Source organism: Meleagris gallopavo, chromosome 6 (genome assembly GCF_905368555.1).
Source record: "Meleagris gallopavo chromosome 6, MGAL_WU_HG_1.1, whole genome shotgun sequence".
Lineage (NCBI taxonomy): Eukaryota > Metazoa > Chordata > Aves > Galliformes > Phasianidae > Meleagris > Meleagris gallopavo.
Window position 1 is genome coordinate 42964017 of NC_139409.1, and position 14808 is coordinate 42978824.

Here is a 14808-nt window from a genome sequence, read left to right on the forward strand (position 1 = left end):
CTAAGAAATTCTCATCAACACTTATTACTATGACAAATCAAGCAATCTGATCAGTACAGAACACAACAAAGCAACTGCAGAATTCAAAGCAGGAACAAAAACCTCAAGCCAAAGGAAAAAAACACTGACTTTTTATCAGTACATCTAATGTGCAATCAATGAATAAACAGATAGCATAGCATATCCAGGAGCTTGGCTGATATAATTATTCTATTTATTATATTGAAGTAGGAAAAGAAAGATACTCACCCTATCCTGGGCTTGCAAAATAGACTCCAGTGGAGCAGATCTCCAGAAAAGACCCTTCCCCACTGGCAGTCAGCTCTTAAATGGACCCAGGAGAGGTGCAGCCAGGCTCCACCCCTTCCAGCAGCACAGGAGAATTGCCTTCACCTGTGCTCCCAGGGCTGACTCAGTGCTCGCCTCAGGTGGTCAATCAGAGGTTCAGGCCGTGATTCAGCAGCCCCATACATAATATATGTGGTAATTTGACAGACACAGAAAAGACAAGATACCTAATGACAGTGACCTCTTATCAGATCTTATACTGTTGAAGACATTTGCTCCCAGAGTGAAGAGTTCAATTCCTTATCTAAGTAAAATATACCAAAAGTAACACACAAAGGGAAAAGAAAACCTAATGCAAATTTTCAGTAGTTTAGATAAGAAAAATTCATGATTTATGCTACATGTCTCCTTAACTTCAGCAATCAGCAATTTCTTTTAAAAACCATCCATTTTAAAATAGCTAAAAGCAAACTCTGCAATTACCATATTGGCCTTGAAGTCCACAATATTTTTTATCATAACATATTAAAAATTATCAAAAACACAAGGCAATAGGTTTTTAGAAGAGCTGTGAAAATACTATCAACAATCCCTAAGGCCAGACTATTAGCTTTGATTCAAGCATAAAATATGCAATTATATGGGAACTGCTGAATCCCAGCCTGAGCCTCTGATTGACCACCTGAGGCGAGCACTGAGTCAGCCCCGGGAGCACAGGTGAAGGCAATTCACCTGTGCTACAAGAAAGGGGTGGAGCCTGGCTGTACCTCTCCTAGATCCATTTAAGAGCTGACCACCAGTGAGGAAGAGTCTCTTTCTGGAGATCCCTCCTTTGGAGTTTTCTAGCAAGCCCAGGACAAGGGTAAGTCCTTTATCTATTCTTTTTGCTGTAATAACCTACTTGCCAAACTCTCTTATTTTTTTTCTTAATTATAACACCTATATATTCATTGATTATATAGCAATCAAGGGACAAATTCCATTTAAAACTCATCCTTCTGCTATGTGGCATTTTCTTACTAAATGGATACTAACTGAATATATATAAAACTGCTGTTGCATGGTATAAAAGGGAAAAGGTATACAATGGAAACAGTAGATTCATAAATAAGTATAAATAACCCTCAAGAAGAAAATGAACAACAATAAAACACTTCCCAAAAGAGTTCTGTATCTTTGGATGTTCATATATTCAAATACTGAAGGCCCTTACTGAAACATATTAAAAGTTGAGGGGTTTTGTTGTTATTTTAGTTGAGCTTTATTCAATTTTACAGCTACTACCTCACATGTGCCAGAATTTCTCTTTGTGAAAGACATAATTCTGCAGAATGTTAATGGGATATAACTAGAACTCTATTGCTAAATTGAAAAGCAGTAGAGTGGAATGGCTCCTGTACTACACAGTGTTTAAAAATACTCCTAAAAGTGGAGCAATGGCAAATATTACAAGGTACTTCTTGTATTCTTACAAACATTAAATACTTAAGACATTTAAAATAAGCTTAGTATGCAACAGTATTTTATCATAAGCGTAAAACATTAAAATATAATATTTGAATATCTGTGCTGTTGTTATACTGAAGCATTCAAAAATGCTCAAAAGATGATTTAAAGCTTTTCCTCTGGAACTGTTGCAAATTTGTTGATTTACAGTGTCAGCTATGAACAAATGAGACTAACATTGGAGTGCATCTCTTCACATGTTAAAATATGAATTCCTCAAATGTTCATGTCTCTATTGGGAAACAGATAGGAAGAAACTGAGAATGATGGAAAAAAGAAAAGAAACATGAGAAACAAGCAAGAAATATGATAAGATTAAAGAAGAGAGAGGGAGAAAAAGAATGAATTAGCTTAGTGTATCTGAGAACAAGCTGCCTTATGGCACAAACAAATACAATAATCCTCACCCTCATCCCAATTCACTCTTATTTTGAAATAAGGTAACTTCTTGCATCTAAAAATAGCTGTTAAGTGCTAATTTAACTTTTTGTTATTTTTCAGCAATCTTCTTTGCTACTGCCATTTTTCCCCCATTTAAATGAAGTCAAAGGAAAGAGCTTTCATTCTAGAAAGACAGGTATCATGGATGAAGTATAAAGTTAGAGAAAACAGACTTGATACAAAGTGATCCTTCATCACTATCAACAGTACTAAAATATAGTAGCTTTCCTCACAAATACATTTAACCCCAAAAGATTTGTGTCCAGTTTTACTCAAACTACCCATCCAATAGTTGCAGATTCTTTCCATGTGCCTACTGAAAGGCAAAAGAGAGCACATGTTCACTGAGTAGACATGTACCCACTTCTTAGCCACCAAGCCAACATAGAATCAGTTATCACCTAGTGTTCATTCAGCACATGCACAGTTCCAGCTTTCTTTAGTAGAATTTTGTAAAAACATGAATACATGATGCATTTTTGTCACAGGTTTGATGTATGGGCTAATCTCAGAGAAGCCAAAGAATCCAGAAAACAACAGATGAGAGAACTGCAGAAACTCTGCTCACTCAGAAATCAAGCAAAACAAATTGTTCAGTGAAAGTAAAAGTTGGCCAGTAAGACACGTAAGAATAATTACTGATGTGTTATTACCTGGACAATAGCAGATCCTTAGATAACAGTACCAAATACAGTAGTAGCTAAAATTATTTGTAGTTCACCGGATATCCATAGTTATCTTTAATAATACTAAGAAAAGAACTTTTCTTGTCTGCTATACTGTGATGAGTTTGCATCCATTGACTATCTATATTAAGTGCAATGGCAGGCACACAGAGTTCTCAAGGTAGTATTCATTAGACAGAGCAAGACTGCTACTATCACACCCAGCATTCTGGTTACAGAAATATTTTATTGTAAAAGAATTAGAATATCTATAGGCTAATACTAAAAATAGAAAGCTTTACTATTTGTATTAAACATAAAAGCTTGCAGCAGCATAATCAGATTGCATACAATAAGAACAATTAAATACTACCTTCTCTGTATTCAAGATTTTTAAAATCTCAAACAACTCAATTTCCTAGTTGATTTTTTTTTAGTCTACTCAGTACACTAAAAGCACAAAATAATACCAGAAAAGAATGAAAAATGTTCTCGTCTTTTGCAATAAAAGCAGTGGGAGAACAATTAATTCTTTTTCGTATGCTTTTCTTGTTTTTAATGTGTTCATTTTAATCAATCAAAACAAGACAGTATGGTATGCTGTGACTTCTAAACTGTAACACTATCAGACACCATGAAAACAGTGAATGCAAAAAGGACCCAATTTTCTGGGCAGATCAGAGGAAATGAATAGCTATGTGTTCCATCACAGCCTAAACAACAGAACAACAGGAAGGAGACACTAAGATGTCTTGAAACACACTGAGTGTACCTATACCAAATGTTTTTTGTAGTATTATCTTGAATACTACAATGGATATTCAGGAACTTAAAGAGGATAGTGATATTAGTAGAGAAGCTAACTATCTTTTAAGTTACTTAAAGGGTATTAAAGTTATTGTTTAAAATCTTTTTTTAACATGTTAAGATTTCTATGATTTTAATACAGATTTAGCATATGAAATATATGTCTGATTGTCTTTAATAAAAGTAGCTCAAAAGCCATAAGGTTATGTTCTATCACAAATATCCTATACATTTTCTACATCTCCCCAGTGTCAGTCAATAGTAATAACAGAGATTTTCATTACTGTTAAGTCCTAATCGAATTAACTATACTGAAACAGAAATAACTCAGACCAGCAAAGAGTAGATAATTAGCCCACCTCACAGAAGAAGGGCTGTGTTCAGTCAGGGCCACCAACAGTTTCAGAGCATACAGTGGTACTGGGTCTGGAGTCATCAGGATATACTCATATCTAAGGGGGAAAGTGAAGCAACATTTTAAAAACACAGTATCAAGAACTGTGTGTTCATAAGTTTATTATGAATACAACAACTTCATATTTCAAATTTCATAACCACAATAGAAAAACAATGCTGTTAGGAAGCTCACAAAGCAATAAACAAGACCAACTTAGAAGCAGGATTTAAAAAAAGCTTTAGATTAACTTTTAAAACAGCATTAATAAAAGAACAAATGGGTTTTTCCATATGGAGATAACCAAGCCTCACAGTATTAGCCAGAAGATTCACTGGGAGCTCAGAAAGACCATCAATCAACACACACATGATTAAGAGCTACATTTTGCTTAAATATTGATTTTTTTTTTTTTCCCCTCAAATATTTTACTTGAGGAACATTTGCATTGAGTTCTGTATTTTATTTCAAATTCAGCATTGTTTTAAGTACAGCATACTTGCATTACCCAACTGACATGGAACAAAACACCACAAAAATAACATTTACCCAGAGCCACAGCATTCAAGATAATACTATAAGAAAGACATCTATGAAACATTTCAAAATATCATCTCCTGGATACCTTGGAGTAATGCTTTAATGTAATGGAAAAGACAGCAATAATAGCAGGGAAGCAAAGTCCTCAGCTGCAGCAAATGAGGACAAGCTCAAATGCAGCAGCCATTAATGCAGAAACAAAGGAAAAAAAGCTGCTTACCTTGGGAAGGCCTCAGATAAGCAGGGATCTCCAGCAAGATACCCTCACCTCCACTGCCAGCCCTTAAATGAGGTCTGGGAAGGGGTGGATCCTGGCTCCAGCCCTTCCAATCACTCAGGTTCATTACTTGTACCTGAGCTCCCCAGGGTTGGCCCTGCCTTCCCACCAGGTGTTCAATCAAGGTCTGGGCTGTGACTCAGCATTTCCATTACACCTGGTAGTGCTGATAAACAAAATGGACCTTGCTGTTTTTACCTGTTTTCCAGTAGTGCTCATTCAATAAACAGGATTGTTTTTATCTTTTTAAAATCATAGTGTATCTGGAGGGCAAGAGGATGCAATGATGGAAGAGAGAGAGATGTCAGCTTAAAGGAGACAGATGCAACCACATCAAAACTTGTAATCTGGTTATAAGCAGAGCTACTCTAAACACGTGGAAGTTAACAAAAGAGGAAGCACAGATGTGTTGATTTGTTGATTTGTAAGAGAAAAACAAGGATTACTCAAATAATAACAAAATCATGAGTTGTAAGAAGATACGGCAGATTACCATATTTTGTGCACCAAAATGCTTCCCTAACGTTTTTCCTTTCTTGGGTTCTGATGAAGGAGGAAGAAGGAGGTGTAAAAATCAAAGAAATTGATGAGAAATGTGCTTCATATGTTGAAATTCCTCATCATGACTGAACTGGGGAACCTGCATCACCTGTCACCAAGCTGGCATGTACTTTCTATGGTACGCCAGCTCTTCCATGGAACAAAGGTTCCCCCTTTGCACCTCAGCACTCTGATCTGCACAAGAAAGAAATCTAGAAGGCTACAATGAGATGTGGTACTTTCTGGCTCCATCTCTCATCTGGATGACTCTCAGACAAGAAGGGTGGAGCGCTCCAGTTCCACACTCTTGATGGCAGCCTGTGGGATTTCCTTCAGAAGAGACAAATATTCCCACACAAGCACACAGCCTACAAGCAGTGCATCACAGCTTCCCTCTCTTAGCCTAGACGTGCTTGTAAAGCACTCACATGCTGGAGAACCTATGTTACAGGCCAGTGACTAGACAATGTTAGCTTCATGTTTCTGGCAACTAGAATTTCTCCTTTACAAACAACGGATTTCAGCTACTGAAGGAAAACTGTTTCTCACTGGTAATTAAAAATTCCCTTTCCTCATAAGAGGAGAAAATACCACGATGCATTAGTAAACACTGATGCTGGAATGTTGCACGCATGCAATACATATTCCTACCGAGCATAAAGGAACTATCTGCTTCTTTTTTGCAGGATCTACAACTAAATGTTCTGAGATAAGCAAAGATGCTATAAAGTGACTTGGGAATTAGAAGTCTTCTGCTCACTTAGTAAGATAAAGATTTAGCACTCAAAAATGTTAATTCTTAGCAGTAATAATGCATCAGGCATACTAGTTTAAAACTCTGACATTACTTGTTTTATACAAACATGTATGTTTATATAAATACACTTGTTTTTTTTTATAAACATACCAATATCTTCTCTAAATTGAGTCCACTTAAAACTCTTTAAAGCCATCTGTGTATTCCATCTGAGAGAGATTATTAGTACTCTGCACACTTAGCATCATCATTCCTTGGAGTTCAAAAAATAAGTCTTATTTAACTCCCTCTTACATCAAACTCTGTTTTTCCCCCAAAGATAACTAGAAAAAATACAGAAAGAGCAGTGATCTAACAAACCAAATACCACCTGAGAAAGCACAGATTACTAAAGTTAATTTCTTAGTAATTAATGTAAACACATTTCCTGAATAAAGGTCATTATCAACTATGAATATGTGAATCTGCTGTGAAAGGGAAATGTTCTGTGCTATAAAGACTTTATTAAATGAATGAGTTCACCCAGTGGTTTTCCACCCACTTCAAAATGCAAACTCACTGAGTAACAGCAGTTTCAAAGAGCATTTTATAATGGTTCTCCTAACAATATGACCACAAAGAGTTTAGTCAGTCTTCTCCACAAGTGACAAGTGGACCTAAAGGTTGTAAAATATAGATTCTCTTAAGCTCTTAAAAAACTAAACATTTTATCTACATATTATCTCAAATATCCAGTATTTTCTACTTGCAGAATTGGCTTGACAGTCTGCTTAGAACAAGATACATTATCTTTGAAATGAAATAAAACTTTTTTTTTTTTTCAATAAACACATTCTTCTCCTGTCATCGGCTCAAATTAACTATGTTGAATAAGAAGGAGAATTAATAATTAAATGAGAAAGAGATGGCATTTGAATTTCCGATTTAAAAAAAAAAATGGATCTGAAATAGAAAATAAATGAGGAAAAGACTTTTTAATAGAAGAAAGTTTCATTTTGGTTATGGGATGCTCAGAAAAATGACTGCTCAGTGAGGTGAGATGAAATGACAGTTTCATTTGAACAAAATCCTATGAGCAAGTTAATCTTCTGATCTTCAAACGTACAAACATTCAATGGAAGAACACCTTATTGATTGTGCAAAGATATGAAAAAAAGTAGTAATCGCTTTTTTGTCCTTCATTTATCTCAAAAAGATTACAATTTATATTCATGCATAGTGACCAAAATTCTACTTCATGGGTCAATTTTACATTTAAACAAATTGCACTGTTAAGCTTAGATGCCCCTCAATGGCTCTCAGTTATTAATATATTCAGTATATTAATATATTATTAATATATTAATAGATTCCACAGAATGCCCATGAACAGCCATTGCGTTCCTCCTCTCATGTTTTGATTGCTCTCCAGCTGAGTCACATTCTATCACATCCTTTGTCCAAGAACAGAAAAGCTGAACAACTTCAGCAAACACCCCTTCGGCCTCCAAACACAGGCCATCACTCTCTTTACCTTCTATCCCAGAGTCTTCCTCTCACTTCTTGGGGTAGAGATTTATGTTACATCTTTAAGCATAAGTCTGAATCTAATCTTAGACCTCCCTCTGTAGTTTGAATGCCCTTTGCATTCATATTCTTTTGAGAACTATAGATGCCATACGAGGATTCATTCCTACCTCCCGTAAGTATTTTCTGATCCATACGTAGAACTCTGTTGAACAAAACTTATCTTTAGTATCTTCTTGACATTCAAAGCAGCTGATTTGATCTTCTCTTGGTCTCTTTTTCTAATATCTCTCAAAACAGTTTTGAGACTTTCAAATCAAAATTGAGTTTTCCATTAGTCTTTCAATGCTTTTCATTCCATCTGTGCTTTCTTGCACGGATTACCTGCTCCCCAAAGCTGAATGCATTTACTAAGCATTAGCTCAACATACACATTCAAGTAATGAATTGTACACAACGTTAGTTGATTCCTTCTGAATTATATATTCTTCTACTGTGCTCCTAAACTAGAGTAAAATTTGTTTATAACTAGTTCCAATATATTTAAATTATCATAACCTTAAATATTTTTAAGATAATCTCAAAATGCTTTTCAAATACAAATATCATCATCTCCACTGGTGACATAAAGGAACAGATTCATGAAATATTTAAAACAAGCCTGGAACCAAGATTCTGAGCTACTGCAAGACCCTTTTTACACATCTACAATACACATCCAAAGATATACCACAGTACCACAGCTGAATTCTCCAAAGTACAACTGCATTTAGTTTCAGACTGGAAAGGTCTGCCACCCAATCGAGCTAATTAGCAGAAGAAACTGCAGTACATTTCTTGTTTTCTTTCTAGTTCACAGTTAGGACAATTCCCCCCTCAGTTTGGTGAGAAAACATTTTATAAGATGGGCATGTCTTCAAAGGGCAAGTTTCAAAGCAGACAGAAATTGGTCTTGCTTGACTCAGACTCTTCCCAATCTGAAGAAAATTATGTCAGCTTTTACTAATGCATAAAACTCTGTTCTTTAATAATATTTCTACTTTCCATTTTAATCCATATTATTAAATTCCATGTTTTTGAATGGAAGAAATAGTGTGAAAAAGGTGTGAAAATAAACTTCTCTATAAATCTGTGACTTCCTTCCCATCCTCTCTTACAAAGGAAATACTACACATCTTGCATGTACTGAACTTTAATCCTCAGACTGTAAGAATGTGAGTCAATTAGCAAGAGACAGCCTCATTTATATGGAAGACACTAAGTTTCTGATCATAATCCAGCATCCATTCCTCCACCCTTCTACCACTTACTTAATATAAGGGTGGAGAACAATTTCCTCATTTAGGGCAGCGAAGTATTGACAGCTACTAACTTATGAAGACCACACATTAAAATACACTGTAACATTATTCTGGAATAGCATGAAAGATAACTGAAGGCTCATCTTTACTGTACTCATCCTATGTTTGTGTTTTCTCTCCCTCTACAGAAATGTTATCAGCTCGCAGCATACATAAGAATAACATATGGAGCTCTCTTTATGCTCACCTGCAAGTCATTTTGAAATGACAGGCCTCCTTTTACCGCATGCCATATAAATCAAGTTCCAGGTCACAGCTGGCCCACAGGCGGCAGTTTCATGGATTGGGGTAGGGTTTTATTCCTGCTTGGGGCAGCAGGAAGGGCAGCAATTTAGAGGCAATAAACTTTGAGTGAATCATGGAGGACTAATCCATCATGTTCTTTTCCAGTTTCCAAAGTTATAAGCCATTCCATATAATCTCTAAACCAGGAGGGCACAGTATCCAAAACACAGAAGATCTTGCTGTTGGAATATTCCAATTTCATCAGTTGAACAAGGAGAATATATTTAAATCACAGCTAGGGAAAACTTGCTTCACTACAAGAGTAGCCAGAGGCACAGTATCACCAAGATGCAAAAATGAGTGTCAGACAGAAACTGTGTTTGTGTTACATACAACCAAGTACTGAATAAACCTAGGAGAGAGATGTTTCTGGGCAGAGAACTCTGACAGTTGTTAAAAGCCGTTCCTCTTTTTCATTTTGCCACTTAAACGTGAAACTGGCATTTAAAACAAATATGCTGTCAAAATGGATTGAATATCAAGTTTTCTCCCAACTGAAACAGCAATGTTATACTTACTGAGGCAGCAATGAATCTCTAATGAGAGACAGAAGCTTCCTGTTTGAGTCGAGGCTCTCCTCTTTCTCCTCAGCCACAACCTTGTGGTTTAAGAGTAGTGATGTGGTTTCTGAGAGCAACCGCAAACTGAAGAGTCTCCATTCCACTTGAAAATAAAGGTGCCAAGAATGTGACCACACTGAAGTTTAATTAAAACAAAATGTGGAATTCATGCAAACTGTAGATGACGTGGCCATACACTTACCATTCTGACTGTGGACCAAAGAAACTAGTGGTGGGAGGATGCAGCCTTCAACCTAGAAGAGAGAATTAAAAAAAAATCTGGCTTAGATTATTCACAGGGGGAAAAAAAGAATAAAAGAGATGTATCCATATTCATTCCACTGTCAGAGTCCTTAATCAAAGAGGTGAATAATCATAGAAATTTATCCATAATCATACTTATAAAGCCACAAAGTATTTTTTTCCCTGGTAAGCGTTTGTAAAGTTACAGACAGTAAAGTACTTATACAGAAAAAAATAGTGAGTTTGCTAGAATTTACTGAGAGTGAATTTTAATTTAAAATATCAGATTCAGTGCAGATGTAAAAGAAAGTAACAAAAAGAACATGGGCATATCTACCAGTCCCAGTGTTTTAATCCATAAGCTAGAAATCAAGTAGAGCAAAGAAGAAATATCAAGCAGGGCCAGTGGCGCAATGGATAACGCGTCTGACTACGGATCAGAAGATTCTAGGTTCGACTCCTGGCTGGCTCGGCAGCTCATTTTGCCCAGAGATGTGGTCATGGAAGCCCCATCCGTAGAGACACTCAAGGTCAGGCTAGAGCAGACTCTGAGCAACCCGTCCCTGTTGTCCCTGCTGTGGGTGTCCCTGTTCTCACTGCAGGGGACTTGGACTACATGACCCTTAAGTGTCTCCTTCAACTCAAATGATTCTATGATCTTAAGAAACATCCCTCTTAAGGAAACCTGCATAGAGCTAAAATGTATCAGGAAAGACTTACTAGCTCTAATGCAATATAGTTAAGCTTAGTAGAAAACTCTTGATAAAACTTTTAACTTCTTCCATTCAGGTAATACATAGATTTTCATTAAAATTTAAGTTTACAGAGTCAAGATTTGAACTACGGAGGAAAATAAACCAATCAATTCTTTATTAATCGTGAGTTAATCTGCATTATAGATTAATCATGTGTCATAGTCAGCTTAGTTACATTTGAAATCAGATCAGTTTTATATGTTTAAAAATAAATAAATAGAGTACTTATGTATTTTATCTAATAGGATACATCACTAAGACTTAAGTCATTAGTGAAATAACATTTACACTAGACAGGATTTAGAGATTTCAATATGAAGGAGAAGCAAAAAATTAAATAACTGCGTGAAAAATTGGAATGACATATTTCCATATGACTACAATGTCAAGACATTTTCTGTGATAGTTTAGACCTGATCCTTTGTCTAGGGCAGCCTTCAGATCAAGTAAAAAGCCACAATCTGAAGAAACCTGTTTATCCTTCTTCTGGGGGCCTGAAGTAGAATTCAAAAGCAAAAGAAAAGAAATATTATGGACAATACAACTCATTAATTCTGTTAATTCTAGACAGATAATTTGAAGGGATAATTCCTAAATTCTTGAGGGTAGCCAGTCTCCACTGCTTTGCAGAAGTAAGATGTTTATCATCAAAATACAGATCCCTTGCTGCTTATTAATGACCAGTTTAGATCTTTAATTGATAATGGTTTGGAAAGGTAAGCATCATGAATACACAGCTTACCTTTGGAATTACTGATATAAATAAAATTACCAGATGGGCTTTTACTACACCACAAATAGGATTTGGTGCAATGTATAGCTTATAATTCCCTATACGTTTTGATTTATTGATTAATCTCTAGAAGATACAACTCTAGAGCTTTGCAGCTACTACAAAGAAAAAGATAGAGAAGATTAAAATGCAATGAAAAAGGGTTCCTAAATGAAATAAGACTCCAGTCAACTGTAACTAGAGCCACTCTAGTTATTATTTCCTTGTTAGTTGGTGGTCACTGGTAAATGAAGCCCCAGCTTTAAAGGATTCATTTAGTCTTCGGCTTTTTTTCACTTCAAGATGCCTTTGTTACATACTTTCAATAAAAGAGGTGAAGGTCTCTGCTTGAGGTATGGCAATCAATCTTCACTTGCAAGCACAGATAGCCTTTATATCCATATAGGTAATGATGTAGCATAGACGTAGCATAGCATAGATGCTTTTGTAAACATTATCATTTTGAAATATTTCCCAGTCCTTTCAGTTAATATGTAATATGATAAAAAATAAAACTTCACTGCACTCCAGCAGATCCATTAGTGCAGGTTTCTAAACTGTTTTGCAAATGGTAATTTATCATTTATATAACAAACCTGTGAGGCAAAAAACATTTGCACTTCAGGCCATTTAATCCAAAAATCCGTTCAACCTACTGTAAAGTTTCTCAAATGAAAAGGTTAATTTAAGTAGTAAACTAGAGAAAAAAAGCAAAATTTTTCTGAAGCAACATATAAATGTGGAATATTAAAAATCATTTAGCAGCAGCATTAACTCAGAATTGCACCGATTAAGATGGCAGTACACAGCAGTATGATATAACTTGAATTTTGATGAACTTTCATTTTCATGTAGTATTAACAGTAGTCTTTCTACACAGATCACAGACTTACAGAATGGAAAGGGTTGGAAGGGACCTCTGGAGATCATCTTCTAGTCCAACCCCCTGCAGGTTCCCTGCAGTAGGTCTCACAGAAAAACGTCCAGGCAGGTTTTGAATACTTCCAGAGAAGGAGACTCCACAGCCTCTTTGGGAAGCCCCTTCTCTGTTACCCTCACAGTAAAGAAGTTATTACTCATGTTCGAGTGGAACTTCCTGTTTTCCAGTTTGTGTCCACTGCTGTTTTCCTGTCACTCTTGACACCTGCCCTTTAGATATTTATGAGTTGATAAAGGATTCCCCCTCAGTCTTCTCCAGGCTAAACAGCCCTATATCTCCCAGCCTTTCCTCAAAAAGGAGATGCTCCAGCCCCTTCATCATCTCTGTGGCCCATTACTGGACTGTCTCCAGAAATAACCCATCTTTCTTGAACTGAGGAGCCCAGAACTGGATGTGGCTTCACTGGGGTAGAGTAGAGGGGTCGGATCACCTCCTTCATCCTAATGTAGCAAAGCCATTGCATTTTCCAAGATAAATATATTTTGACTGTCATTGTAAAGAACACGCTTTAGGTCTGAAATAATTTTAGTAGCTTTTTCTGACCTTTTAATAACACAAAACCAATTCTTGGCAAATAAACAGTTCAGACTGGCATTCTCCATAGCAGGTGTTTGTCGCAATCAGTTTGCTGCAGGAGCACTATTTCTGTGGAAAAATATTTTGTGATGCAAGAGCACACCAGAATGTACATGGTGAAGGGACTATGAAATTGTACATTCACATCAAGTTCAGCTTTATACTTCCTAACTCTGCAGCCCCTTCTACTCTTCATGCCATTCAGGTCACTGAGTTTGTCGAGGGCTTTTTGTTCTTTTTTTTTTACAAGGGTGCACACAAATTTGAAAACAAGATATGAATGTGAACTGGAGTGTAAAAAAAGAAAAGCATAATAATATTGTACCCAGTACTTAAAAATAATTTTAATTAATGAATCAGCAAATTGCATGAGTTTCTGGAAGCTTTGTATAAGAAGCATGCTATTACTCTTTTGGTACTCTTACAGAGGTTCAAACAAATACTCAAGCAAGGATTCGTTTTTTCTTCTTTTAAATGGTTGCTGAAGTATTTGGAGTCAAATCTCCATGTAAGCGAAGATATTCAGATATTTTTCTAACTTTCTAAGATGAATCTGTATCAGTATTTTTGCATTTAATACAGCTTACTAACCTCTCTGATAAATTTGTCCAATCCTTTCTAAACTGTATTCATACTGCTAGCATGTGCAATACCTACAGCATAGAATTCCATATCACAACTGTGCCTTACGAAAAGACACTGCTTTATTTTAAAACATCTGCCTAATTACCTGATACCCACTAGAAAATCATGAACAGTTATTTTTAATTTGTCTTTCTCATTCCGTTCATTATTTTATATACTCCTTCTTCCACTTACAAGCTACAAGCTGAAGTTCTTATCTATTCAATTCCACCCTGCATCACCAAGATGTACTTTTTCTTGTTCCCTTTGAGAATAATTGACCACAACTGTATTCAACCTCCAAGATCTGAAGGCACCATGGACTTGCCCTGGCACAGTGATGTTTTCTGCTTTTCTCTCTGGTCTTTTGCCAATCATTCCTAATAATCTAGCTATATTTCTGATTATGGCTGAGCATTAAGTCAACATTCTCATAGAAAAAACTATGCTAAAAAATAGACAGAATAGTTTAGAGCCTGACATTATGTATGCATAATTGGAATGATTTTCCTTATATGCATTGCTTGACACTTATCAGTATTGAATTGCATGTCATTATGTTATTCTTCCACTCAGTATCTTGAAAACCTTTTGCAACTCTCTTGTCAGTTTTGGTTTTCAATACTGCAAATAATGTAGCAATATCAGGCAGCTCCCTCACCTCACAACTCATGCCCTTCTCTTTATTACTTATAAATAGCACATGCTACAACACAGATCCCTGTAAAGCATTTTCTTTAACATACCTAAATTTTTAAAAGTGATCTCTATTCTCTACTTAGTAAATTTTAACTACCAAAAATAACTGATCAGTCAGACAATAAGAGGGAAGGTTCACTGGTGGATTTTAAGAGTCTTTGGTGCTTGAGTGTTAATAAAAACTTTTTGGAAATCCAAGTTCAATATCCAAAATCAGAACACCATCTTAACGCAGATTGCTGCAAGAAAAACTCTACTAGCAAGGTCTGAGC

At 36.0% G+C, this 14808-nt stretch overlaps 1 protein-coding gene and 1 non-coding gene across 7 annotated transcripts in view; one reads left to right on the forward strand and one right to left on the reverse strand.

Moving 5' to 3' along the window:
* The window catches only part of ULK4 (unc-51 like kinase 4), a 219771-nt gene that overhangs the window by 131997 nt on the left and 72966 nt on the right, over positions 1 to 14808 (reverse strand). For 5 of the 6 annotated variants that reach the window (XR_014883996.1, XM_010712967.4, XM_031553967.2 and 2 more), the window contains 3 exons: positions 10130 to 10181; positions 9886 to 10030; positions 4067 to 4159 (listed from right to left, as the gene is read on the reverse strand). Coding sequence is in view for 5 of the 6 variants with exons in the window: in XM_010712967.4 (XP_010711269.3) it covers positions 4067 to 4159; positions 9886 to 10030; positions 10130 to 10181 (290 nt within the window). In the remaining variant the exon portion in view is untranslated. The remainder of the gene's footprint in view (positions 1 to 4066; positions 4160 to 9885; positions 10031 to 10129; positions 10182 to 14808) is intronic. The other variant, XM_085226514.1, reaches the window with a different exon arrangement.
* On the forward strand, positions 10570 to 10642 carry TRNAR-ACG (transfer RNA arginine (anticodon ACG)). The gene has a single exon. It is a non-coding gene; the product is annotated as a tRNA-Arg (tRNA).